Source organism: Euleptes europaea, chromosome 2, assembly GCF_029931775.1.
Source record: "Euleptes europaea isolate rEulEur1 chromosome 2, rEulEur1.hap1, whole genome shotgun sequence".
In the NCBI taxonomy this organism is placed as follows: domain Eukaryota; kingdom Metazoa; phylum Chordata; class Lepidosauria; order Squamata; family Sphaerodactylidae; genus Euleptes; species Euleptes europaea.
Genome location: NC_079313.1, coordinates 14985335 through 15013024, shown reverse-complemented (window position 1 = coordinate 15013024; position 27690 = coordinate 14985335). Strand labels below are relative to the sequence as shown.

Sequence of the window (27690 nt, the reverse complement as noted above, 5' to 3'; positions counted from 1 at the left end):
TCAAGAATTTAGGTGCCTGTAACTTTTGTTCCTTAGGAGATGATCTTTGGTATTGAGATCAGGCCTCATAACAATAATGTAGCATTTGGGAAGAAAGATGCAACCCAGGAGGCCAGCCCCAGAAGCCAAGATGGAGAAGACCTCCACGGCCACCATGGACTTCCCTTTAGTGCTCAGGTAGGTGGGCACGAAGGAGATCCACACGCTGCAGAAGACCAGCATGCTGAAGGTGATAAATTTGGCTTCATTAAAGCTGTCGGGCAGTTTCCTGGCTAGGAAAGCCACCATGAAGCTGACCAGGGCCAGAAATGCCATGTAGCCCAGGACTATGTAAAACATGACGACTGACCCTTCATTACATTCCATTATGATCTCCTTGGCCAAGGAATGGAAGTCCAAGTTGGGGAATGGGGGAGAGGTTCCTAGCCAAATGGCACAGATGACAGCTTGGAGGAGGGGACACGCCAGGACAATGGAGTTTACCACTTGTCTCCCCAACAGTTCTCTGGCCATGTTTCCTGGCTTAGTGGCCATGAAGGCCAGAACCACTGTGATGGTTTTTGCCAAGATGGTAGAAATGGCAACAGAGAGGATGACAGTGAAAGCAGTTTGTCTCAGAAGGCAGGTGACCTTTGTAGGGCGACCGATGAATAGGAAGGAGCAGAGGAAGCAGAGCAAGAGTGAGATGAGGAGGACGTAGGTGAGTTCTCTGTTGTTGGCTTTGACGATTGGTGTGTCTTGATGTTTACTGATGATTGTCAGGACTGCAGCTGTGATCAGAAAAAGCAAGAGAGCAAGAGAAGCCAAAACAATCCCCAGCATCTCTTGACAGGAAAGGAAGTTGATGCTCTTGGAGAAACACTGGTCTTTGTTCTTGTTTGGATATTGATCTTCTGGGCATGGGACACACCGATCAGCATCTGGAACAAACAACCTCAAATTAATTATCTGTAGCACAATGCAAATAATGGTGTATAGCGTTCAGTTGAGCCTACATCTATGCAGATGGAATGATACAGTGTCCAGCTAGTGGTTCCCTTGCTATATGTCAAAAGTGAAAGTGGATTACAACTATCTCAGAGGTGGGTCACAAGGCCAGGGAAGAGGAATAGGAACAGAGAATCTGGGATAGGACACTCGATGGCAAAATTGAGTTTCCTGCTGCATAATGATCAAAATGTTTGTGAAATATAGCCTGTTTTGCAATAATGCTATATATACTGATAAATACTAAACATGCAGCTGTCACCAGCAGAGTCGTGGGAAGGCCTCAACCTGCCTCATCCAATTATGATGGATCTTCTTTTGTTTTTCATTGTTTTTCCTTTCCTCGCCACCACCACTATCACACTTCAGAGACTTATGGCTTGTCTGGGGTTTTTTTGTTTTCTGTCCCACACTTAAGATGGGTGAGGGATCCACCAAAGAAATCGCTTTCTTTATAAAAGTCAGAATATACGACACAAGAGTGGCTAATTGAAATAAAAACTCAAAATTGTTTTATTTGCCTCCTTTGGAGGATATGGAAAAATCAGATTAGCAAGTAGGTTTCAGAAAAATAAACTTAGCAGATAACAAGACAACGGAATGAGGAAACTTCAGATGTTTACAAACAATAAATATTTTGTGACCTGGATGTATCTGATGTAGTTCACTAACAGGTGTTGATACTTTTTGATTGGTACTGAGATAGATTTCACTTGGCAGTCACTACTAAATTGAATAAGCATAAGCGTCTTGAAACAATAATTCTTAAATTTGAGGAGTTAGGTACAAATGCACTATTTCCCTCCAGTTTTCTTCCTTAAAACTGGTGAGGGATCACTTTATTTAATTAGGATCTTATTTCCCTTAGGACTGGTTAGGGATCAATTTCTTTACTTAACAACTATTTCCCTAAGAACTGGTTAGGGATCACTCTCTTTACTTAAGAGCCATTTTCCCTAGGGAAGGACACTCAAATCACTCCCCCCCCACACACACACACTTCATGATCCTAAACAAATGCATTCCTCTCACTCCAGCTGCCAGCAGTTGCTCTTAGGGAGAGGTGGAACCTAGCCTCTCCATCACAGAAACATAGAATAGAAACTGCTTCAGTATTAATTTATGAGAGATTCCTGCATTCTAACTTGAAAAGGAGGGATGTAGCTTGAAGTTACCTTGCAAGGGGGTTCCAAAGAAAGGGCACCCCACGTAGAAATGGATCCCATATCAAAATCTTTGAGAAACACCAGTGTCAATCTAAGGGTGCAAATTCCCTTCGGTGTCCCTCTGTTTCTACTCCTGCAATGTATCTGATAAGAATGGAGGCTGAAATTCTACATAAAAAGTGTCTGACAAAGATGAAAAGTTTTCAAAATTCATAGCCGAGAGGCTCAAATAAAACATAACAGGAACAAAGTCTAGAACACATTATCCAGATTATATCCCAAAACTGAATGCAGTGAATAAAAGAGGAAATCTCTCAAAGTTTATACTAGACAATGAGTGTTTTCATTATACACACTATGGGTGGTTATTGGTGGTGGTTTCAGGGCTGGACTTTCCATGGGCCCCCAGAAGGAAGCTGTAGCTCCTTATTTGACATATACATTATAATCTAAAAGGCAGACACACATTCTTATTAAAAGGCAGACACACATGCTTATTAAATTTGCAGATTATACTAAATTTGGAGGGGTAGCAAATACAGTAGAAGACAGAGCCAAGATACAGGATGATCTTGACAGCTGGAGAAGTGGGCTAGAACTAATAAAATGCACTTCAACAAAGACAAATGTAAAGTCCTGCATTTAGGTAGGAAAAATCAAATGCATAATTATAGGATGGGGGAGACTTCTCTGAGCAGTAGTGTGTGTGAAAAGGATCTTGGGGTCTTAGTAGACCAGACACTGAACATGAGTCAGCACTGTGATGCGGTAACTAAAAAGGCAAATGCAGTCTTGGGCTGCATCAACAGAAGTATAGTGTCCAGATCATGCGAAGTGATGGTATCGCTTTACTCTGCTCTGGTTACACCTCAACTAGAGTACTGTGTTCAGTTTTGGCCACCACAATTTAAGAAAGATGTAGACAAGCTGGAACATGTTCAGAGGAGGGCAACAAAGATGGTGAGGGGTCTGGAGACCAAGTCCTATGAGGAAAGGTTGAAGGAGCTGGGTATGTTTAGCCTGAAGAGGAGAAGACTGAGAGGGGATATGATAACCATGTTCAAGTACTTGAGGGGCTGTCATATTGAGGATGGTGCCGAGTTGTTTTCTGTTGCCCCAGAAGGTCGGACCAGAACCAACGGGTTGAAATTAAATCAAAAGAGTTTCCATCTAGATATTAGGAAGAAATTTCTAACAGTTAGAGCGGTTACTCAGTGGAACAGGCTTCCTCGGGAGGTGGTGAGCTCTCCTTCCCTGGAGGTTTTTAAGAAGAGGTTAGATGGCCATCTGTCAGCAATGCTGATTCTGTGACCTTAGGCAGATGATGAGAGGGAGGGCATCTTGGCCATCTTCTGGTCACTAGGGGTGTGGGGGGGAGGTAGTTGTGAATTTCCTGCATTGTGCAGGGGTTTGGACTTGATGGCCCTGGTGGTCCCTTCCAACTCTATGATTCTATGATTCATAACTACGGAGTTTAAACCTAACTGATGTTTAGACCCCTTGCAATCCACTCAGTGTCCAGCAATTTGCCTTTTTAACATAGAGTTTCGTTGCGGTACCTGTATGGTTAGAAATCGTCCCTTCCGGACAAAGTTCGCATTCATAACAACAAGGTGGCTGCTGTTCTATAACTTTTTTGCTGGAGCCGGGTGAGCAGCTCTCCACACACCTGGAAGAAGGCAGGTCCTAAGAGGAAGAAAGAAGAACTGGTGACATTTTCCAATTGAGTGGGGCTGCTTCCACACCCCGATGATTCTCCACAGAGCTCTCATTGCTGCTGCAAATGTGGACGCACTCACCTTGCAACAGAGCATCCACACAGTAGTTTTCCCGACAATTATCTTGACTCAGCCCCCTGAGGACACCTCCCCTCCCTCCCCACCCTGCCGCAGTCCTTTTTGGGTTTGTTTGTTTTTTAAAATGGCAATTGCTATAAGATTATAATGTTATACCAATATATTAAATGCCATTATTTTAAAAACCTTCCAGTTGTGGTGAAATATAGGAGGTGTGGAGGTTTTGTTACCAAGCCGATCTCAAACTTTGGAGATTGACCACACCGAAAATCTGGAGTAAGGTCGGCATGTGGAACAGCCCAAGGACAGGATATAGGGAATGTATTTCTCCTGATAGGAAGAAAGTAGATTCTTTTGAAATGTGGTTTTGGAGGAGAGTGTTACGGATACCCTGGACTGCTAAAAAAACAAAGTGGGTTTTAGATCAAATCAAGCCTGAACTGACCCTAGAAGCTAAAATGACTAACTGAGGCTGACATACTTTGGTCACATTATGAGAAAGACAAGAGTCACTGGAAAAGACAATCATGCTAGGAAAAGTTGAAGGCAGCAGGAAAAGAGGAAGACCCAACAAGAGATGGATTGACTAAATAAAAGAAGCCACAGCCCTCAGTTTGCAAGATCTGAGCACGGTTGTTAAGGATAGGACACTTTGGAGGACATTGATTCATAGGGTCGCCATGAGTCGGAAGCGACTTGCTGGCACTTAACACACACACACACACACATTTCTCCTGTGCGGAACTGTGCAGAACTGGCTGTTAAGCTGTTTCCAGAAACAGTTCTAAGTGCTGGTTCTCAACTTTAAGGCCCTAAATGACCTGAGGCTGGGGTACTTGAAAGACTACCTCCCGCATACAGTCCAGCTACCTGTTCCTCACAAGTCCTGCTTTCTGTGCCCCACCTTCAGAGGTGAGGCAGCTCCCACCAACTAAAACAGTACCTTTCCCCTTGAGGCTCATTTGGCATCTACCCTACTCTCTCCACTCTCCCCAGTGGGATACCCTACTCTCTATTATGCACCAGTCCAAGATATTTCCTTTTACCCAGTCTTGTAATTTATTAGAATATAAACTTTTGCAGCTGTTTTAATTTTTGCTGTTTTTATACTCTGGCTGGGCAATTAGTAGATTATTTTTTGTTAAATAATATAAATCACTTTAATATATAATATATAATAATATTTAACAGTCATAAATATTATATTTAATATTTAAGAAGTTAATAACTTATATGTTCTTTATGCTTTTATATGTAAGCCACCCTGAGCAGGCTCTTTCTCAAGAGGTATCGTGGAAATCTGAATGAATAAATGGACACCTGAGGCAAGTAAATAGCACCAACGTGAGCAAAAGTGAGCACCTAACCCATCCACACAACATGCAAACCTCTTTTGATGGAGATCCCTCTGAAGCAATCATATCAAACCAGGTTTGGAAAAGACAGAAGCGAACCTGGGGAAAACCTGGGTCATGGACAATTAGCAGACAACGTTCCAAAACATTCCAGTTTTGGTGCCAAGCTGGTATCAACCGTCCATGTGGAAGCAACCTGGTCTGTTTCCACAAGGAGACAATTTTCAGTCTAGCTGGGCAAAGGCATTAGCTGTGGCAGTACAACATCCACAAAGAAGTTTTTCTTGCACTTTCCTTGCCTCAGGCCTCTGTGGATTCCATTTCCCCACCCTTGTTCTGTGGAGCCTTTTTAAAAAAACTTTCAAAAATAGGGAGAACTCTATAGTATTGTAATATTGTAAATTTTTTTAAGTCAGTCACTAGCCTTGTGACAGTTCTCCCCACTCCCCAATGGGATACTCCCCGTCTCCTAGGGCTGCCAACAATTTACTAGCTGGATATCTCCTGCTATTACAACTGATCGCCAGCCGATAGAGATCAGTTCACCTGGAGAAAATGGCCACTTTGGCAATTGGACTCTATGGCATTGAAGTCCCTCCCCTCCACAAACCCTGTCCTCCTCAGTCTCCACCCCCAAAATCTCCAGGTGTTTCTCAAGCTGGAGCTGGCAACCCTACACAAATGGCTGTTGAGCGAGTGAGTGAAACATAGCCCAACCGTGAGGCTGGGACAGAGGTCTGTCCTGTAAATGGAATCTAATACTCCCAAGGGTTCCACCAGCAAATTTCTCTACCATGACCCAAGAATATTGACTTCTTCTCTACCTGGGTAGCCCAAACAATCACATCGGTGTTAATGATGAAATTTTGGCCAGGGGGAGCCCTAGGATCCATCCTTCCAACTTTCACCAGAGCTGAAGATTGATTTGGGAAGAAGGACAAGTTCAGAATATCATAGCCAGCTGAACTCTCATCATTTCCAGCGAAGAGCACTTCCTCTCCAGCAGTGTTGTTGAAGTGGGTGTTCCTCAAGGCAGCAAGAATCTGAAACGAAAGAGATCCTTAGAAAATGGGGTAACTGGTTATGACCATTAGGGGCCTGGTCCTCCAGACATACTTAGGGTTGCCAGATCCAGGTTGGGAAATACTCGGAGATTTTGGGAACTGAGCCTGAGGAGGTCTGGGTTTGGAGAGAGGGGACTTCAATGCCATAGAGTCCAATTGCCAGAGAGACCATTTGCTTCAATAGACCATTTTCTCCAGTTGTAATAGCGGGAGATCTCCAGCTACCACCTGGATGTTATTATTACAAAATTATCAGCACATATGACTAAGACAAGTGCTTTTCAATACAGTTATATTTTATAAGCATATAACATACAAACTTGCAATCTACAATTGCTCATGCATTCTGTGATGCCAGTTGCTTATGCACAATTATCAAACATGCAGTGTTTTGCATACATGAAATTCAATATTCCATCAAAACAGATATTGCACCATTTGATTCTGTCTATTGCAGTCACGATGACAATGGAATCCAAGGTTTAAACAGAGATGGGCTTCCGGTATTGTCCCATTTCGCTTTGCTCCTTCATCAGTCTTGGAAATTCATTATGCCAGTTGAATAGGTGCTCTTTCTCTGTTCCGTTTAACACTCCAAGGCAGGCAACCCATTGTCTTTAATGTTAGTACTTGACTAGTACTTGGTTAGTACTTGACTAGGAGATTTGTGTGTGTGTCTAATCGATCTTAATTGCCAGGTCCCTCTTCGCTACTGGTGGGAGATTTTTGGGGCAGAGCCTGAGATGGGCAGGGTTTGGGGAGGGGAGGGAGTTTAGTGGGGTATGATGCAATAGAGTCCACCTTCCAAGGTGGCCCTTTTCTCCAGGTGAACTGATCTCTGTTGCCTGGAGATCAGTTGTAATCCCAAAAGATCTCCAGCCACCACCTGGATTTTGCAACCCCAGTTCCACCAGGCAGGAGCCAGAGCCGAGAAGGCCCTGGCCTTGGTCGAGGACAGCTGGACACTTTTGGGGCCAGGGACCACCATTAAGTTGTTACCTGCTGAGCGTAATGATCTTTGGGGGGCATTTTTTGGGCAGAAAGAGGAGACTGCCTCTCTTAGAAGAACAGGGAACCTGGGTGTCTCAAGCATTGAACAAAGAAGTAGTTATAACAGGAACTTATGCTATTTTCTCCTCACAATGAAAACAATCTTGTGGCAGGTGTTCCTTAATCTTCTCTATGACTGAAGAAATGGCAAGCCATGAAAGGCAATACATGAACACATGAAGCTACCTTATACTGAATCAGACCCTCGGTCCATCCAAGTCAGTGTTGTCTACTCAGACCGGCAGTGGCTCTCCAGGGACACAGATAGAGGTTTTTCACATCACCTACTTGCCTAGTCCCTTTAACTGGAGATGCCAGGGATTGAACCTTCTGCATGCCAAGCAGATGCTCTACCACTGAGCCACAGCACCTCCCCTTCTAAGCAACACCAGGTTGCTTAGTTTCTTTTGGATGGGTCAGTAGCACTGACATTTCTTTGATGACAAGCTGCCAGCCCCTGTGGGAAGTCCATTCCTTGACACAAGAGCCACATTTCAAAGGGAGGATGTTACCTGCCATGGCTGGACATCCAGAAGCCTCTTCCCATTCCCCACCACTGCACGTCTTGATCCAAATGTGTACATGACATGAAGCGCATGCGCCACGGAATAGACGGCATTGTAGACATTATAGCTGTGGCCGGTCATGCTCATTTCAAATAGGGAAGGTGCCAGGTCCTCGATGTTCTCCTTCCCTGTACAGTTCTTAAAGCCTCCAATAAAATGATGTGGTTTTTTAAATATACATATAAATACAAGTTCCCACCACTCTTTAAGGAAGACATCTCCCTGGGGCTGGTGTGGATCTAAAGTCTGGAGGAAACTGTGGAATCCTGGCACATCACTTGTGTGGCCTCTGAAGGACAGGGCACCGTGGAAGGACTCTACAGCCCCCCACTGGAAGAAGTATCCCACTGCAGCAAATTCCCACTGGCTCGTCACAATCCAGACCTTTCCAAGTGAGGTTCCAGTCTTTTTCTTGTATACAAAAAGAGGCATGATTAAATTACGTATGACATTTGAGTCACCATAGACAACCACAACTGTAGCCTGACTCTGCAAGACAGGTAAAGCGAGCTCCAAAAACCATATGATATGTGTATAGAATCTTTTGATTTCAGACTCAATCCTGTCAATGAACTCAACGCAGATGTTGTTCTGGTCAAGCATTGGTATCAGGGCCTGGATGAAGTTTTCACCACTGTCATCATCTGGAGCGACAATCCCAATCCAGTCCCAGTGGAAATGAAGAAGTAAGCGGATTAGCCCGAAATACTGTGGCACTTCGCTGGGGTCAATCTGGTAGAAGGAAGGAAAGACGGTGCTCTCTCTCAGAACAGGGATGAATGAGCTGTAACCGAGCTGGTGGAGGGAAGGAAGACTTTCAGTTGGAAATAGGGTTGCCAACCTCCAGGTGGTTATACAAAAATATAAGTACGCGCTCAAATGCAAGAAGTTTTTTTTATCAGCAACCAATACAACATTTGGTGAAAGACAATTCCTAAACTACACGGCGTCCACTGTGTCAAAGCGCCTGTGTTGCGCGAGTTGGTATTTAATGAACGGTTCATGCATTGTTCATGTTATTACAAGCAAATGCTCCTTGAGCTATTCTTCTGTTTAAGAGGCTTTTTGTATTGTTGTAAATACTGTAAATAGTGTATATAAACAGTAAACAACAAACAGTACCTTTATTGGCATTAAAGTAAATAGTGTATATAATAGAATAGATAGTTTAGGAATTGTCTTTCACCAAATGTTGTATGTTATTGGTTGCTGATAAAAAAAACTTCTTGCATTTGAGCACGTACTTATATTTTTGTATAACTAACAGTTTAATACGTTGATATATTTGATTGTGTAACCTCCAGGTGGTGGCTGGAGATCTCCCGCTATTACAACGGATCCCCTAAATGTCCATGCCGCTCCCCAGGGTTGCCAGCTCTGGGTTGGGAAATACCTGGAGATTTTAGAGGTGGAGAGTGAAGAGGGTGGGGTTTGGGGAGGGGAGGGACTTCAATGGGGTATAATGCAATAGAATCTGCCTTCCAAAGCAGACATTTTCTCCAGGTGGACTGATCTCTGTCGCCCAGAGATCAATTGTAATAGTAAGAGATCTCTAGCCACCACCTGGAGGATTAAAGGGAACAACAGCATGTGGGCTCTATATTAATAAAACTTCAACTGAACACAGAGCCAGGATCAGGGCCTGGATTAAAGAAGCTCCAGTAGTAGAACATTATATTTCCCATGGCCACACAGATCAAGACCTTAGATTTTTTGTCCTCTGGCAGTTCCGTCCCAAACCTTTTCAGGCTCAAGACATTAAGAAGATTCTCTTGAGACACGAAATGAAGTTCGTATTTCTTTTTAAGACCTTAATTCCAAGTGGGTTAAACACGGAGTTTGACCTATCTTGTTTTGTTTGAGCCTTGCCATTATGTATTATTTATTTGATGTTGCTTATGTTATTTATGTTGTTGTGAATGTGGTATGATCATAATACCCAGGGGTATGACTTTAATACCTTTTGTATATTATAGTTACTGATATACTATACAAGACCTTTGGTGTATGGTTTATACTTCAGTTGAAGTTTTATTAATATAGAGCTCACAGGCTGTTGTTCCCTTTTGTCTTTACTAGTTCTGCATAGGTTTTTTGTTCCCTTTACCACCTGGAGGTGGTTCCCTTTACCACACTTCTCACCTCAGAAGAATCCCCATACCTGTGGGATCTTGAAGAGGCCCAAGAGGGAGGCCATCTGCAGAGAGATTCTGGAGTTGAGGCTTCCAATGACTGACAACAGCTCTTCCTTTCTGCTACATCTGTAGTTGGGGACCATTTGACCCCGCACTGAGAGAAATGCCAGGCCAGCCTGGTAGGTCATTCTTTCAAAGTAGGTGTCCTCCAAAATGCGGAAGCCCAGCGTGACATTGGGGAGGAGTGCCGGATCCTTGTTGATCTCGTTGATGGCGAATTCGAGGGCCAGGATCTGCTGGAAGTTTTTGGCCACTTGCCTGCAATAAGAGGCACATAGTAAGGGGGAATGACAGAACAGGAGGTGTAACAAAAAGGCCTTCTGGTTCTCTCTCACCCCACCCCCCACTGCTAAGCTCAAAAGAGGGCTCCTGGCTCATCCAGGGTGCCCACATAGGGTTGCCGGCCTCCAGGTGGGGCCTGGCGATCTCCTGGAATGACAACTGATTGTAGCTACAACTTGACCTGCAGACTACAGAGATTGTTTCCTTGGAGGAATTGCTACAGAGGATAGACTCCGTAGCATCGTACTCTGCCAAGGTCATTTCCCTTCCCAAACCCTGTCCTTTCTAGGTTGCACCTCCCAAATCTCCAGAAATTTCCAAGGCTGGAGCTGGCAATCCTAGTGTCCATCTCCTGGTTACAAGCCTGGCAGGATCAGGCCCAAGCTCCTAGACCAGTGGTTCCCAACATGGGGCACATGCCCCATAGGGGGGCAATTTGATTTTTAAGGGGGGCAATTCGAGAATGAGTTATTAACAGTGAATTTTTGAACCCTGGTCTCACTGTTTCTATGCTAACACACAATCTATTACCACTATAGATGCCAACTAGTTACGGTTAAATCAAGTGTGGACTATAACTTATCATTGCAGATATTGCAAAACATCCTATAAGGATAAAACACATATTGAGCAAACGTTTCCAGGTGTATATATGCCAATATTAACTCCACCTGGGCAAAAACCAATACGCCTATCAAATAGGTCAAGTGAACTGAAAAAGCATATTAGGGCACATAATTATAATTACCATGCACCTTCAAGAAGAATTATTGGGACAACTCTCCAATCAGTGAGGAGAAATGAAGAAGAGGCAACAACTTCAGTTCCTTCTACTAGTCATGCCAATATGGTGCCGATTGATCTTACTATAGAAAATGTTGTCGACACAGCTGTGCAGCAAACTATAGATCTGTTAGATATACATGCCATCGCACACATGCCTCATTCCTCCTTCTCTAGCTCTGGGCTTACTTTACAAAATTTGAATGAATTGCCTGCTGTTACTGACCCAGGATGTATTTCCCCTTCTCAACTTGATATGTCCTCAGAGCTTTGGGACTCTTCAAAACAAGGTTTTAAATTTATATTATTTACTGTATTGTATTAAGTTGATGTACTACAGCTTATATAGGTGTATATGCTATGTTAAACTGTATGAGTTCATAAAAACGGCATGGATATGGCCAGCCGGACGTAGTTTGGAATTTTTTTTTTCCGTTTGAGAAACAAACTGCCTGCAGCAGTCCGAGCCGCTCTTGAAAGCAAGTCTGGGTGTTGGGCCAATAGTCAGATAACCATTGTTTTCAAAGAGCGGGGTGACAGCTACAGCTGAACTGGAAGGGAAAAATTGTGTTACACTTTAAAATGAGGTTTCTTTTGACTGAGTCAATTTCAGAAGACTGTGATGGTTTCATATGAATATGAATGAATATATTTGTGAATATTAATTGAATGAGTTTGAAAGACCAATGCTTATCTTGATGAGTTATATCATATGCTGTGATTAATCTTCCCCACATAAGTGTAGATTGTCCCAGTACATGCTGTAATGAATTATTTGTTAATTATTTTATGTTTTTTCTCAGTAGAGATAGAGACAATTGTACAATGGCTTCAGGATGATAGTCTTCAGCAATGAATATCTGATGCATAATAACTGTGCTAAACACTGATGAACCAGAACAATATATATGGAAAAGAATTTCCAACAAGAAGCTTAAATATATTGTAAACAATTTAAAGTTTTCCTAACTGGCCTTCCCAGTTATGGTATTAAAATGTATACTGTATAAGTCTGTATTATCCATATTATTAATCAATCTATTGTATTACTGGTTATGCAAATATTAAAAAGAACATATATTACTGCTTAAAGCTTCTGCATATTATGTTACTGTTTGAAGCAACATGCTACCTATGCAATGCTTAAATTCTATTTTATTCAATAGATTTGAATGCTATATTGTAACTATGTTCTGGTATTAACAGGTAAATGTGAAATTATTGGTTATTAGGTTATATTGTTCATTTATTGATTATTGATTAGCTATTATTATTATATACCTAATGGATCCATTCTTTCCTATGGGGAGGGTGTCATGGGCTGAGACAATATAACCAGGATTATGTTAGGAAAGCATGACCCATTAGGTTTCATAAGGATTAAATGTATTGAGAAGACGTAATTACTTCATAAACTGGAATTGAATAAGCTCAAGGCTTACTTGCTATTTGGAAGTAACAAGCCAGAAGAAGTAACAAGCCAGGCTTACTTACTATTAAAAAGCAAGCCTGACTCTACTGTTATAGTCATACAATGGAATACACTAGTATGCCTGTGACAGAACTAGTTCAAGGTCAGTAAAACCTGCTATGCTACTCAGAGTCTTGATGTTGTAATTATGTAAACTGCTGTCTCTGCTGAATATTAGCTTGCTAACTAATGTATGAGCCTGACGGACTATTTTTTACACAGGTCTGACTAACTACCGGTATTTTCTGCTGATTGGAAATAGGCAAGCTTAAGCACTACTTGTAAGTCCTACTGTTGACTGGATTAGCAACTATCCATCCTAGGACACTGAAAGATATAAATAGAGCTCTCTCTCTCACTAAAGTTAGAGAAGGTCCTGATAGTCTGAACATACCATGACCTATGGACTTCTCTCCATCGACCAAGAGATGTAAAACACTTGGCAGACTATTCCTTGCGTGGATTAGGGAAACTGATTCTTGCGTGAATCAGGAACACATTTATTAGGGCTGTCAATTCAATTCGGCCCGAACTGAAAATCAGCCGAATTTTCCCTGATTCGGTGGTTTTTAGTTCGGGAGGAACCGAACTCAAAACTGGCGGGCAACCTGGGGGGCCGAATTCAGCGAGTTCGGGAGTCCGCGAATAAATTCGGCAAATTCGGCCGTCAGTAAGCAGCATAACCGTCAGTAAGCAGCATTCTCCTCCCCCGGCCAATCGGTGGCCAAGCTGGGTCTTCTTCTGGCCAATCAGTCAGGATTGAGTACTGGAGGAATCAGCTGATGTGCGGCCCGGCCAGGGAGAGAGAGAGAGAGAGCGAAATCCTCGTGTGTGTGTGGGGTGCTTGTGCACATTCGCTCCTTTCTGTGGCTGCAGGGGGCGTATTTTTTGGGGTACAGACACAAAACTTTCACTGGAGCTTCAGATGAAGCTTCTTAAGATACCCCCCAAGTTTTGTAAACATTGGGTCAGGGGGTCCCGAGATATGGGCTCCCCCCTTTTTCTTTCCATGGCTGCAGGGGGTGCATTTTTGGGGGTACAGATCCCAAACTTTGAGCGGAGTTTCAGACCAGTGTTCTTAAGATACCCCCCCAAGTTTTGTAAACATTGGGTCAGGGGGTCTCGAGATATGGGCTCTCCCCCTTTCCCCTCCCCCCTTTTCCATTTATGTGGCTGCAGGGGGCGCTTTTTTGGGGATATCGCCCCCAAACTTTTAGCATAGTTTCAGTCAATTATTCTTAAGATACTACCCAAGTTTTGTAAAGATGGGTTCAGTGGGGGCAGAAATATCGCCTCCCCCCCTTTTCTCTTTCCATGGCTGCAGGGGGCGCATTTTTTGGGGTGCAGATCCCAAACTTTGAGCGGAGTTTCAGACCAGTGTTCTTAAGATACCCCCCAAGTTTTGTGAACATTGGGTCAGGGGGTCCCGAGATATGGGCTTTCCCCTTTCCCCTTTCCCCTTTCCCCTTTTTCCTATTGGGATGAATGGATCAGCGAGCCGATCCTGTGTGCATCTTCTCCAGAGCAAAACGTTCCGTGCCTAATTGGAATCATCTTGGATTACAAGTCCTCTTCAGCCCCTCTTGATGGAACAGAAGACAGCCACAGTAAGACCCCTTTGGGGGCTTTAATCTATAACTTTTCTCCTGTGTATGTGTGTGTGTGTGGGGGAAAGCAGAGTCTGTGTGTGTGTGGGGAGGGAGCAGTTTCTGTGGGTGGGGGGGAAGCCAAAGGGGGCTGTCGTCGGTTCTGCCTGGGGTGTGTGTTCCCCCTCGAGTCTCTCACTCCCTGGTTTGAGGGGGGAGGTTTCAGTTGTGTGTCTTCTGGTTTTTCCCTGTTGCAAAGGTGTTGTTTTACAAGGTTGAGTTGCTTTGCAAACTGTTGTCGGGGCTGGGAGCTTTGTGCGTGGGCGGCAAGCTCTGCTGAGAGATGCACATTAAGGGTGGGGGGACCCCTTTCAGGGCCCATATCTCAGCCCCCCCCTGACCCAATCTTTACAAAACTTGGGGAGTCTTTCAATAAATGTCCTTTGAAGCTCTGCTCAAAGTTTGGGACCTCTAACCCCAAAAATGCCCCCCCAGAGCCGCGGAAAGGCGCGATTGTGTTTTTAATGGCTTTATTCGGCCGAATTTTTTTCCCGAACTTTGAATTCCCACCGAATTGAACGGATCAGAAGTGGGGGAGTTCGGACTTCGGCACGTACCGAACCCACAAGGGCCAAATTCGGCCGAATCCGAACTGTTCGAATCCGAATTTTTTTCCCCCAACAGCCCTAACATTTATACTTGTCTTTTAATTCTGGAGAATTCTCACAGAGAAATATTATGCCACACAATCTGTCTCTCTGAAAACTGATTGTCTGGGAGATTTGTCTGTATAATGCTCCATCCTGTGATGGAGACTCTTGTGTTCTAAGGATCATAAGAGAATGGACCTTGCCATATTTGAATATGGTGACATTGAGAACTCATTTGTTCTAACAAGACTTATGTCTTCTCATAAGATCCATCTTATATACAGACTTCCTAGTGCTAATAGACAAGATGTAAATGCAGCTTCTTTAAGAAGCCCATTACCAGAGCATATTTCAGGGGTTTCTCTACACAAGGAGGAAGCACTGGATATGCTTTGCAGTCAGTTCTGAGACTGAGGTCTGACACAGAACTGTCTGGCATGCATTACAGCCAACAATGGTTTAACACATAGAACACATACTCTGATTGAAATACATATAACTGGAATACATGGATGGAGATCCATGGAGCCTTAAGCTGTTAAACTGAAATATACTCAGTACTCTCTAGAGATTGGCATTGCCAGAGAGACTGTAGAATATAGTTGATACTCTACACATAATGTTAAAGCTACACATAGCTTCAAATACTGATTAATCATAGTATGGTTAAACCATTAGAATGGCTCTTAGCTATACAACAATGCTCATAACAAATGCATGCTTAAAGCATGGCTTACATATAGTCTTTTCTATTCTGAAGCTCATCTTCAGACCCAGAAACCTTAAACATATGAGACTCTATGATTTCATGACTTCAGTCACAAACACAGACTGATGTTAAGAGCTATAGAACCAGCTCTAACATAAAACTATGGAACCAAAGAGATCTCTCCTACCTTTTCAAATACTAAAGGCATTGAAATAACAGAATAATTCTTAGAGAATACCTGAAGGAAATCTAACTATTCTAAATGAACTTATAGAATCCTTACAGAGACTTCAATGACATAACTGGGTAAAGTATGTCTTATAGTAAAATAATTTGAACTAGAATACTTATTCAATGCACTAACCATTATTTTATAAGATTTCTGTAAACTGTATTATTTCCTGAATGAAATATATACTTGAGAAATTCTCATATAGAATCATAAAGATTGATATTGCTATTAATGCTTGCATATACATTTGTTCCTGTTGAACTAACTAATATAGTTTTTATTTCTGTAATTATTTACATGCATATATTTTATGTGAAATAAATAATATTTGTATTCAAATATTCCTTTCATATTTTTACTGGAACAATTCAATAAAAAGACTTGCTTTTTAAAAGTAGGTAAAGTTGTTGAGTCCTGCTTACTCGATGATTGGCTGAATAAGATACCTTCACTTCTCAGTAAGTGAAACATTCTAAGAGCCTATCATTTGAACAGCACGACCCGCTTCAGTCAGTTCTGCGTCCATGGAACCTATCAGAGTCTAACACTAAATTCATCCTTTTGCTGCTTAACCCAGATGTCTGTTTCTAGGAGCGCTAGTGGAATTTGCTCTCAGGACTGGATGCCAGCAACCCAGAGCCCGTGTCCTGGCAAAACTTACCGTCCAACATACTTGTTGCTAGGAGGTTCTTCAAAGGACGCACGTATCACCATGGTGTTGAGGTGGGGCAAAATCCCACCAACAACGAGGTCTCCTGGCCGGTGATATTCTTCTTGCAGCTGAAAGGGTCTGGCCAAGAGGCACCTGGTCACACTTAGTGTTCTGTGCATAGCCTGAGGCAGCCAGGAGAAAAGCAGCAACCACACCAGCACCATTGTGAAGAAATCTTCCCTCCCAGATCAGCAGCCAACTTACTGCAAGGAACCTGAAGCACATCAAGAGTGTTGACTTTCAGATGGTTGGGAGAAAGCATACGATGTCAGTGTGCTCGTTGCCCATCTCAACCCACTTAGAAGCAGAAATTGCGTACTTATGACATGCTTAATGCAAACATGTTTTACCCTGATCTGGACTATATTTGTTATGAGTTTGTGGGGTAGAAAACCTCAGGGATTCAGTAAAAATGACAGTGATTGTGATAATTTTAGAGGACAGAAATAATCACAACTGAATGGCTCTGGGTTCCCTTTGCACCTCAACTGGAAGCAAACATGTTTACGTGACTTCCTGCTTCTTCATGGGGCAGACAGACTGCAGGAGTTGGCCTTAGCTGCCAGGTTCTGAACTCTGGCCTTTTTTGAAGCTGAGCACTGAAATCCAAAAGGGAATTCAAGCTTCAGCCAAAGTTAGTTGAGTCTAGTTTGATGGCTGAGCCACAGGGGGACCGGTATGGCTGGAGGTGTCCCGCTATTTCAACTGATCTCCAGGTGACAGAGATCAGTTCCCCTGGAGAAAATGGCCACCTTGGAAGGTGGAATCTATGGCATTATACCCCATTGAAGTCCATCCCTTCCCCCAACCCCACCATCCTCAGGCTCCACCCCCCAAATCTCCACATATTTCCCAACCTGGAGCTGGCAACCCTAATGGTCGAATTGAACTTCAATGTAATACCAACAGCTAGTTTGGAACCAGAGAGCCAGCATGGTGAAGTGGTTCAGAGTGGTGGACTCTTATCTGGAGAAGTGGGTTCAATTCCAAGCTCCTCCACATAAAGCCTGCTGAGTGACTGGGGGCCAGTCACTAGGGTTGTCAACCTCCAGGAGATCTCCTGCTATTCCAAGTGGAGCGTGGGCATGGGAAGAAGGAGCACTGGCCTCAGCGCCCTCACTGCGGCAATATGGCACAACCCTAGGCAGAGGCTACGGCTCCCCACACGTGCCCACAGAGAGGGCTCCGTGTGCCCAATCCGACACGCGTATCCATGGAGGTCTTGGCTGGCGCTGGTATCCGCAATGTCAGATGTCCAGGGGACTGTCGCGGCTAGAGAATGCCACTGAGCACAAACAAGTCCAGTCAGGCGATTAACTTCTGCATCAGTTTGATGTAGCTCAGCTATAACGTCCCGTACGAGTTCGGGGTCATCAGTCGCTGTTCCCAACGGAAGGGACCACGGATGGAAGCCTTCCAGGGCTCCTAGCAGGAACCCGTCACCCGGGGGACAGATCCGCCGGGTCCGGCCGAACCACACAGGGCTCCAGCCACGGGTAGATCACTCGGAGAGCACCGTCCCTGCTCCAGTCCGAGTGGCAGGCGAACCCTCCGGGGCTCCAGCCTGACAGGTGAAAGAAATGACTGCTGTCTTAATGTCAGCACTTGCCCTATCGAGAACCACTAGCCACAGCAGGAGACGTAGTTGTCCAAAGCAGTTGGTTTAATGGTAACAATGGCAAACAGAGCATAGAGAACCCAAGACAGCAATGGAGGAAACTGGCATGCACTTGATAATATAAAAGCATTGAAAAAAGCACTCAGCAGTACAGTCTCATGAGATTATTTCGAACACATTACAAACAGTACAGAGGCGCCGCTGCTCCCACGGACATCTGCAAGCTTCAAAGGGAACAGGAATGCAAAACAGTCCTTGAAGGAGAGTCGGTGAGAAAATGAAACTAACTGAGACACAGGCCTGACACTGTGATCAGAATCAGCAAATGAGCAAGAGAAGCCAAAACAATCCCCAGCATCTCTTGATAGGAAAGGAAGTTGATGCTCTTGGAGAAACACTGGTCTTTGTTCTTGTTTGGATATTGATCTTCTGGGCATGGGAAACAACGATCAGCATCTGGAACAAACAACCTCTAATGAATTATCTCTAGCACAATAAAAATAATGATATGTAGCATTCAGTTGAGCTTACATCCAAGCAGATGGAATGATACAGTGTCAGCTAGCAGTTCCCACACTATGGGGTATTCTTCACGGAGATTTGCTGCTGTTTCGACGCTGATTTGCGTCGGAGTCAAATTTTGGTTATTCACTGCAGATCCGTGTTTTCCCCCGCTGAGCAAAATAAGCCAGGTTAAAAGAGAGGCAATCCAAACCACTTTTGAGACTATCTTTCCTGTGGATGGGTGTTTTGTTGCACGGATGCCCATGAAAAAATGTTTGCTTCGCTCCCCGGGACGTCTCCTTTCTCCTCTCCCAAGCATGGTGATTGGCTAGGAGAGTTCTGCGCTTGGACAAGAATACCGCCCCTTTGGCTGCCTGGCTGCCTAGAATCCTGGCACTTCTCTCCCTCCGTCCCCACATGCCTTCCCCGCCCCTTGCCCGGGATGGGCCTTGGAGCTGGGCCCACACCTCCAAGCCCAGGGGGACGTGGGACTGATGGCTCCAGGGGGAGACCGGCGGGGCCACGCCATGTGCTCCTCGCACGCTGGGGGTGGTGGTGGTGGCAGCTCAGTCTAGGGCAGCTGGACCCGTGGGGGGGATGTTCAAGGGAAGGGGCTGTTGGCCCCTCTGCCCCAGAGGGGAGGGGGGATTTTTGAGAAATCGGATGGGAAATCGGATGGGAAAACCCAAGGCGAAACTCCCTCCCATCACTCTTCTGAAGAGGGGCGGCCAGCCTGCTCTTATCTCCCTCCTCTCTCTCGATGCACTGTGGCCGGATTATGGCCGGCGCGCAATCCAGGGGCCTTCTTTCCTCTCCCCCACCCCAGGCACACTGGCTTGATCAGGGCTGGCGCGTAAGCTAGGAGCCCTCCTGTCTCTCTCGATGCAATGTGGCTGGATCATGGCCAGCGTGCAATCCAGGGGCCTTCTTTCCTCTCCCCCTCCCCGCCATGCACACTGGCTGGATCGGGGCTGGTGAGCAAGCTAGGAGCCCTCCTGTCTTTCACGATGCAATGTGGCTGGATCATGGCCAGCGCGCAATCCAGGGGCCTTCTTTCCTCTCCCCCCCCCCCATGCACACTGGCTTGATTGGGGCTGGCGCGCAAGCTAGGAGCCCTCCTGTCTCTCTCAATGCAATGTGGCTGGATCATGGCCAGCGCGCAATCCAGGGGCCTTCTTTCCTCTCCCCCCCCCCGCCATGCACACTGGCTGGATTGGGGCTGGTGCGCAAGCTAGGAGCCCTCCTGTCTCTCATGATGCAATGTGGCCAGATCATGGCCAGCGCGCAATCCAGGGGCCTTCTTTCCTCTCCCCCCCCAGCCATGCACACTGGCTGGATCGGGGCTGGCGCGCAAGCTAGGAGCCCTCCTGTCTCTCTCGATGCAATGTGGCTGGATCATGGCCAGCGTGCAATCCAGGGGCCTTCTTTCCTCTCCCCCTCCCCGCCATGCACACTGGCTGGATCGGGGCTGGTGAGCAAGCTAGGAGCCCTCCTGTCTTTCACGATGCAATGTGGCTGGATCATGGCCAGCGCGCAATCCAGGGGCCTTCTTTCCTCTCCCCCCCCCCCATGCACACTGGCTTGATTGGGGCTGGCGCGCAAGCTAGGAGCCCTCCTGTCTCTCTCAATGCAATGTGGCTGGATCATGGCCAGCGCGCAATCCAGGGGCCTTCTTTCCTCTCCCCCCCCCCGCCATGCACACTGGCTGGATTGGGGCTGGTGCGCAAGCTAGGAGCCCTCCTGTCTCTCATGATGCAATGTGGCCAGATCATGGCCAGCGCGCAATCCAGGGGCCTTCTTTCCTCTCCCCCCCCAGCCATGCACACTGGCTGGATCGGGGCTGGCGCGCAAGCTAGGAGCCCTCCTGTCTCTCACGATGCAATGTGGCTGGATCATGGCCAGCGCGCAATCCAGGGGCCTTCTTTCCTCTCCCCCTCCCCCATTCCCACTTTCAGCTAAACACTTCTCTGGGCACATGGATTCCCTGCCTCCCCAATCCTGTCTATCATTAAAGGGCAATGGGTTCCACACCTATAGAAAATAGAGGGAAGCTTTGAGGAAAGCCCTGCCTTCCCCCCCCCCAATTTGGAATCTGACTGTTTCAAAAGCAGAACAGAGCGAGGGTGGAAGAGAAATGGAGGAGACCAGAGGGACTGGTGCTTGTTTTTTGCGCTGGGGCTGTTGAACCGCACGAGGTAATCTGCTGGGCGGAGTTGGGGCGGAGCTGGGGGCAGGCATATACAATGAGCCTGTTGGAAGGGGAGGGCTCCTGCAAAAGGGACAGACCAAACCGTTGTCAAATACAGCGTGCTTTGTTCCCATGAAAAACCAAAACTACAGATAATTGATGGGGATAAATCGCGGCCGTGAAAAAAACATTTAAATCGTGTTTTTCTTTAGTCCGTGGCAAAACAGAAGCAAAATCTACCGTGAAGAATGCCCCGTAGACAAGCTGGAACATGTCCAGAGGAGGGTAACAAAGATGGACTTGGTCTGGAGTGGGGGAGGTAGTTGTGAATTTCCTGCATTGTGCAGGGGGTTGGACTTGATGACCCTGATGGTCCCTTCCAACTCTATGATTCTATGAATATCAAGTCAAGTTTATTAATACTGTTAACTGACCAATCACGTGCCAACACATCAAAGTTTCCAGACACAATAGTTTTGCCCTGCAGACTGCCCGTACATATAAAAGTGTAAGGTCAATAAAAGCAACCCCTGGTTAAAATTATCATATTAAAATTGATAAAATTGTAAAATATTCTAACTATCATTCTCTAATAAAGCTCTGCGTTTTTTTAATAGCAACAGCGCAGAACTTGGCAGTTTGGAGCGTAAGCTGAGGGTCTTCTCCTAATAGGAGCTTCTTTGCCAAATTGATTTGTATACTCTTACACCTCTGAGGCCTCCTTGGTAGAATATCTATTGGAAGACAGGGTGACTTATATTTCATATACCGTAGCAAAAATTTGCTCTTATGTTTTCTGAAAATGGAAGCCATTTATGAAGAACAAAGACCTTATGGGCAAACCTTCAGATTAATTAGGATGGATTAGATGCTATAAGCGGGAGCTGTATAATTTTATCATAGGATGTATATTTTATATTTTATGCTGGCCTTTGGCTGTAATCAATAAATGATTGAAATGATTGGTTCAGGTCAGAATAAAGAGCAACGTCGTCACAACGGAGTGTGCAGCAGCTAGCTTCTGAGTGGTACTTCCGACTAAGCAGGAATGTCAAAATGTCTAGAGGGAAGGACCAATCAGAAACTTGCTGGGAGTCACCTGACCATATGGAGTGAATTAGGGTTGCCAACCTCCAGGTAGTAAGCACAGAGTAAGGCTGAAGAAACTTACAATCACTAAATGAAGCAAAGTGTATTAAAGTGCATGAGGTGACTATAAATAAATAAATAAATAAATGCATATATACAATTTCACTAAACAGTCCTTATATGTAGGAAATGGGGCTGAGGAAGAAATGAAACGATCATCCCCCTGCAACAACAAATATACATGAAGACATCGTTCCAGCTTCTACTTATGAACTTTGATACTTGTACCTTTTGGACTGTTTAGTGAAATTGTATATATGCATTTATTTATTTATTTATAGTCACCAGATTAGAGTTTGCCGCTCTATATCACAGACACTTTACAGGTCTGTCCTCCCCTTTTAACACCATTAAGCCAGTAGCCATGAATGCATCTGGTCACAGAAAATCCCATAAATTGATAAGTTACTGCATGAAGAATATACTCCCCTTTGTTTTCGCTCTCATTGGGTGGTTCTGATTGTTTAGGGTTGCCAACCTCCAGGTGTTGGATGGAGATCTCCCGTTATTACAACTGATCTCTAGGTGACAGAGATCAGTTCCCCTGGAGAAAATGGCTGCTTTGGCAATTTGACTTTATGGCACTGAAGCCCTTCCCTGCTCCAAACCCCACTCTCCTCAAGCCCCACCCCCAAAATCTCCAGGTATTTCATAACCTGGAACTGGCAACCCTAAGAATGCTAAGGTTATGACAGAGGACAGGGGGGGAATATCTCCACTCTCTTCTAGGGCTGTTGAAAAAAAAATTTGGTACAGTTCGGCTTCGGCAAAATTTGGCCCTTTTAAATTTGGGCCATGCTGAAGTCTGAACTCCCCCGCTTCGGATCCCCAAAATTCGGGCGAGATCCGGAGTTCGGGGGAAAATTCGCCCCCCCCTGCGGGCCTTCACGGGGCTTCCATGAAGGCGCGCGGGGGGCTCTTTAAACAGATCTGTGCCTTCCAGCCGGGAGGCACAGATCTGTTTAAAGGGCTCCCCGCGCGCCTTCAGGGAAGCCCCGTGAAGGCGCGTGGGGGGGGGGGACAGATCCCATGCCAGGATTGCCCGGGAGATTGGGGGGGAAGGGAAGGCGATCCTGTCCCCCGCCGGGTTGAGCTCCTTAAAGGTGGGAAAAGGCAGGTGGGAAAAGGTGGCATAAGGATCTTCACTGTTTGACTCAAGATAAGCTGCAGCACATGGTGAATTAACCTATTTATGTTTATTGATATGTGGTCTTACCTGTCTAAAGTTTCCTGTATGAAGTGAATACAAACTTTTGGATGTCAAATTGTATGATGTAAATACAAAGTCTTGGATATTTTTCTCATAGATATTTTTTCTTATACATATGTTTGTTCAGTATAAATATTTTACACAGTAAATTGCTATTTCTTAAAGAGCCCTACGTGCTGTTGTTTCTTGTTTTAGCCATAATTTTCAGCAAAGCTCAAACTCTGGCAGGTCAACCGTTTGTGGTCTGCGTGGACTTCCCTCACCATCTCCGGTTTTATTCCAGGCCCTGCAAAAAGAAGCACCAAGCTGCCCGGCGTCCTGTGGTGGGATGTCATGAAGCAGACCTCCTCCATCTCACTAGAGGAGCCAAGGAAACCTTTTGCCAAGGTGAACAAGGGTGGGAAAGTGAGGTGTGGGCATATTGTGAGGGGAGACGAGTAGTCGGGGAAGGTTCCAACGAGTGATTTGAACACAGACCTCTCTCTTTCAGCGGGCTTTTAAAAGATTTCATACAGCTAGGGTTGCCAACCTCCAGGTATTAGTTGGAGATCTCCTGCTATTCCAACTGTTCTCCAGCTGATAGAGATCAGTTCAACTGGATAAAATGGCCACTTTGGCAATTGGACTCTATGGCATTGAAGTCCCTCCCCTCCCCAAACCCCACCCTTTTTAGGCTCTGCCCAAAAAACCTCTCACCCATTACGAAGGGGGACATGGCAACCCTACATACAGCGCCATATGTATATCCTTTAGACCAATGGTTCCCAACCTTTTTTTGACCAGGGACCACTAGGGCTTTTTTGTTCGGTGCAGGGACCCCAAGGTTCAAAATAAAAATTCTGAGAATTTGAAAATAAACTTTAATCATAACTGTTAGTTAAACATTAAACTTAGAATAATATTTGAATATATATTTTTATAATAGAGAACTTTTAATTGAAAATATTAATTTATTATGGGTGTATAATTTTGTTTCGCGGACCTTAATTTAGTTCTCGCGGACCCCTGGGGGTCCACGGACCCCCGGTTGGGAACCAGTGCTTTAGACAATACGAAGATCGTTTGGAAGTTTTACAAATTGACGGTGCATTTTTTTAAAAATTAAAAGATTTTTAAAAATTCAGACTGGTGTATTCACAATGGCACAGTCACCAGCTGATCGATCTTGTGCCTATTTATTTATTTATTTATTTACGTTACTTATAGTCCGCCTTTCTCACTGGATCGAAGCGGATTACACAGAGTGAGTCAATACAATCGATGGATGGGACATTCAATACACAATGCAATAGGGTTAGGGAAGAAGAAGAAGAAGAAGAAGAAGAAGAAGAAGAAGAAGAAGAAGAAGAAGAAGAGGAAGAAGAAGAGGAAGAAGAAGAATTATTCTTGGCCAGCTGCTGTGCCTAGCCAGCTTCTGCTGCTAACAGACAGAACTGACGAACTTGTCTTGAGCTCAGCCTTGGAAAGAAATTGATCATTTTAAAAAAGATTGCAAAACGTTTAAATCCAGCATTTGTCAGGATAGAGATTTTGGCCATTTATGCTTGGTAATTAGCAGCGTGTTCCAGACTGAAGTGCCCCGCATATTTTTTTGAGTTCTTTACGCTGAACTGTCATTCCAGCCATAATTGCAAAGCCGGCGCATACCTGCTTTACATTTCTTAAGAGCCCTTTTAGTGTTACTTTTTGTATTTGCTGCGCCCCTGCAAGGAAGCATTTACTGAAGGAACCATGAAAAATCACCGTTGCGGCTTAGCTATGCAAACGACGATTGCTAATGGCTATGCAAACGAAGGAACGAAGAAGTAAGTGAGTGGGGGTGTGCTGCCCCAGCAGAAAGCGAAATGTTACATAGAAAATGTTTGTAGTAGTTAGCCCTTTAAGACTTAGAATCGTGGGAAATGTAGTCCAGACCAACACTAGGTCAGATGTTTCTGAACTGCACGCTAATTGGCTATCAGAGCTTCTTCTTCCCACAATTCCCTCCGGCCCGGGTAAATTGAAATCCTTTGTTCTACCGTGACCACAGAAGAGAAAGGAGGCTCCCAATTCATCTGTTTTTTCACAGACTCTAGATATGTTCTGCATCTACTTCCTGTTCAGCGATGTGTGAGTTGAGAGATTAATCCTTATGCATTTATGTGAAGAAATAATAAAGATGTAATATTTTGGATATTAAGAGTTCTGTTGTCACTACTCAAAAGGGGCCTGGGGGCCGAGCTCCAGGCGCTGGACGAGACAGTGAAAAAACAGTGACTATTAAGAGCCTACGGATATTTTGGATTTATACAGACAGACTGTATCAACTAACTTCATAAACTTGCATGCCTGCTCTGCAAACTGCTTCAGCCCATGCAAACGGCTTGGATTTTAAAAGGACATTTTTCCTGTGCTTGAAGCTGGTCTAGTCTGCATCTGAATTGCAAGGAGATTGCCGATTTGCATTTGTATATGTCTCCAGCTTACCCTCTCCAACTAGCTGAAGAAAGGGTGGGGAAAACAGATCTCCCTGCAGTTTGAACAGTTTAAAAGGTTTTAGTCTGCATGCTCCTGTTTTGCAATGTCTACAGCATTCAGCTCACTTCTCCTCTAAGTAACTCCTGGCCTTTAACCTAGCCCACAAGGATATTAAGGCAGGAAGTCTCTGGTTCCCTGAAAGCAAAGCACGCCACGGTCACTGGAGCCCCATACAGCTCAGACAGCTAACGAGGTCCAAGCACCAGACGGCTACCCCTTTGCAAATCAGGAAAAGCTCCCTGTTGTAAGTTGGAGTATAAGAGGCCAAAAGAGAACCAGGGAGTGGGGAATCAGGATCCCAACATCAGCATAGAAGGAAAGCTTAGGATCATCGCCGCCTAGTGCCAGCCAAGAACAACTGAGGGCTGGCAACCCACGCACCCAAGCAGACCAGAACAGCGCCACCTGGTGGACGGCAACGGTACTGCGCCCCCAGAGAGGACAGCACCACCTGGAGGACAGGATGTCCACCAACGTTACAGCCACGGGAGATCAGTCTAGTGACGACACACGCCACTCGGGAGCTGACAATCTCCGACCAGGAGACGAAAGCCTGATCGTGGATCCAGATGGAGCAGACAGCAACCAGTCCACCTCTGCAGCAGCAACAAATCAAACACACGGAACGACCTCAGTGCATCGGATGCCAATGCTCACAGCCAAGATGAGAGACTATCTGTTGAGCCAAAAGGATGAGCTTCGCGATAAGGCGGAACGCGCATGGCAGAAGGCGCAACGAGAACTACAGAAAGACACTACTAGCTGCAGCGTAGAGGAACTGCGCGGCCTTAAGGCCCGTCGTGTACAGCTGTACTCACAGTGGTGGGGGAACGAGGATCGAATTTCGATAATCCTGGCCCAACTGGGCTCAGAGGAGGCACCACAGTTCAAGGATCAACGGGAGACCCGAGAGAGATTCTTCGAAGGCGCTGCACAAGACCTAGACGTCCGCATTAAGGCAGCAGAAAAAGGGAACTCGACCACACAGCTCTCCTCTCCACCGTCACACCTGGCATCAGTGAAAAACGTGCCTTCGACAGCCCACTCCCTTGTTTCTTCAAAACGGCAGTCTTCCAAGGCCCTCTCCCACATTTCCGGGGCCTCTGTCGCCTCGAAGGTTTCTTCCCATGCTGCTAAGGGCTCCCACAGGTCAAGACCTGCCACCTCTAAGGCCCGTTCTCACGTTTCTGGGAGCTCCTACAGGTCAGGATCAGACGCTAGCCTGGCATGCATAGCACTGGAAGCCAAAGCTGACGCAGCAGCAGCCGCCAAACGAGCAGAGTTTGCCAGGAAGGAAGAAGGCGTGAGAAGGGAAGCAGCATTGCAACAAGAGGAGTATGAGGTTCAGCAAGCCAAACAACGAACAGAGCAAGCCTAACAACGAGCAGAGCAAGCCAAACAACGAGCAGAGCAAGAGGTTCGGCAGACCCAACTCCGTGAGGAGCAAGAAGCTTGCGAAGCCAGACAACGAGCGGTACAAGAGGAACGAGAAGCGAGACTACGGACGTTAGTTCGGGAAGGTGAGGCCGCAGAATTGGAGGCCCGGGCTCGGACCTTCGATTCGGCAGCGCGGCTGGATCTGGGTTTCCGACCTGAGGAGCTAGAAGAAGAGGATACACAGCACCGCGTGCTGTCCTTCGTACAGGAACAGAATGCTCTCATCAGCGTACCAGTGGACATCAGCCAACTCGCCGCTCCTGCACCCCAGTCATCTGCTGCTCCTGCGGCTCAGCCACTCAAGTCACCTGTCGTTCCTGCAGCTCAGCCGCTCCAGTCACCTGCAGAACAGAAAGCTCTCATCGGCGTACCAGTGGAGGGTGGGTCCGAACGCAAGGCAGATATCAGCCAATGGGCTTTGAATCCAAATACTGCAATGTTTGCTCCCACTGTTCCTGCACCC

At 45.5% G+C, this 27690-nt stretch overlaps 1 protein-coding gene across 1 annotated transcript; it reads right to left on the bottom strand.

Annotated features, from left to right (window-relative positions):
* Window positions 1-23626, bottom strand: LOC130473144 (vomeronasal type-2 receptor 26-like). The gene is made up of 7 exons (XM_056844673.1): window positions 23537-23626; window positions 17725-17889; window positions 16554-16672; window positions 10146-10437; window positions 8541-8716; window positions 3713-3822; window positions 1-920 (listed from the first exon to the last, which is right to left on the bottom strand). Exons 1-7 carry the CDS (start codon window positions 23624-23626, stop codon window positions 1-3), a joined length of 1872 nt encoding a protein of 623 aa, XP_056700651.1.
* Between the last annotated feature and the right edge of the window lie 4064 nt (window positions 23627-27690).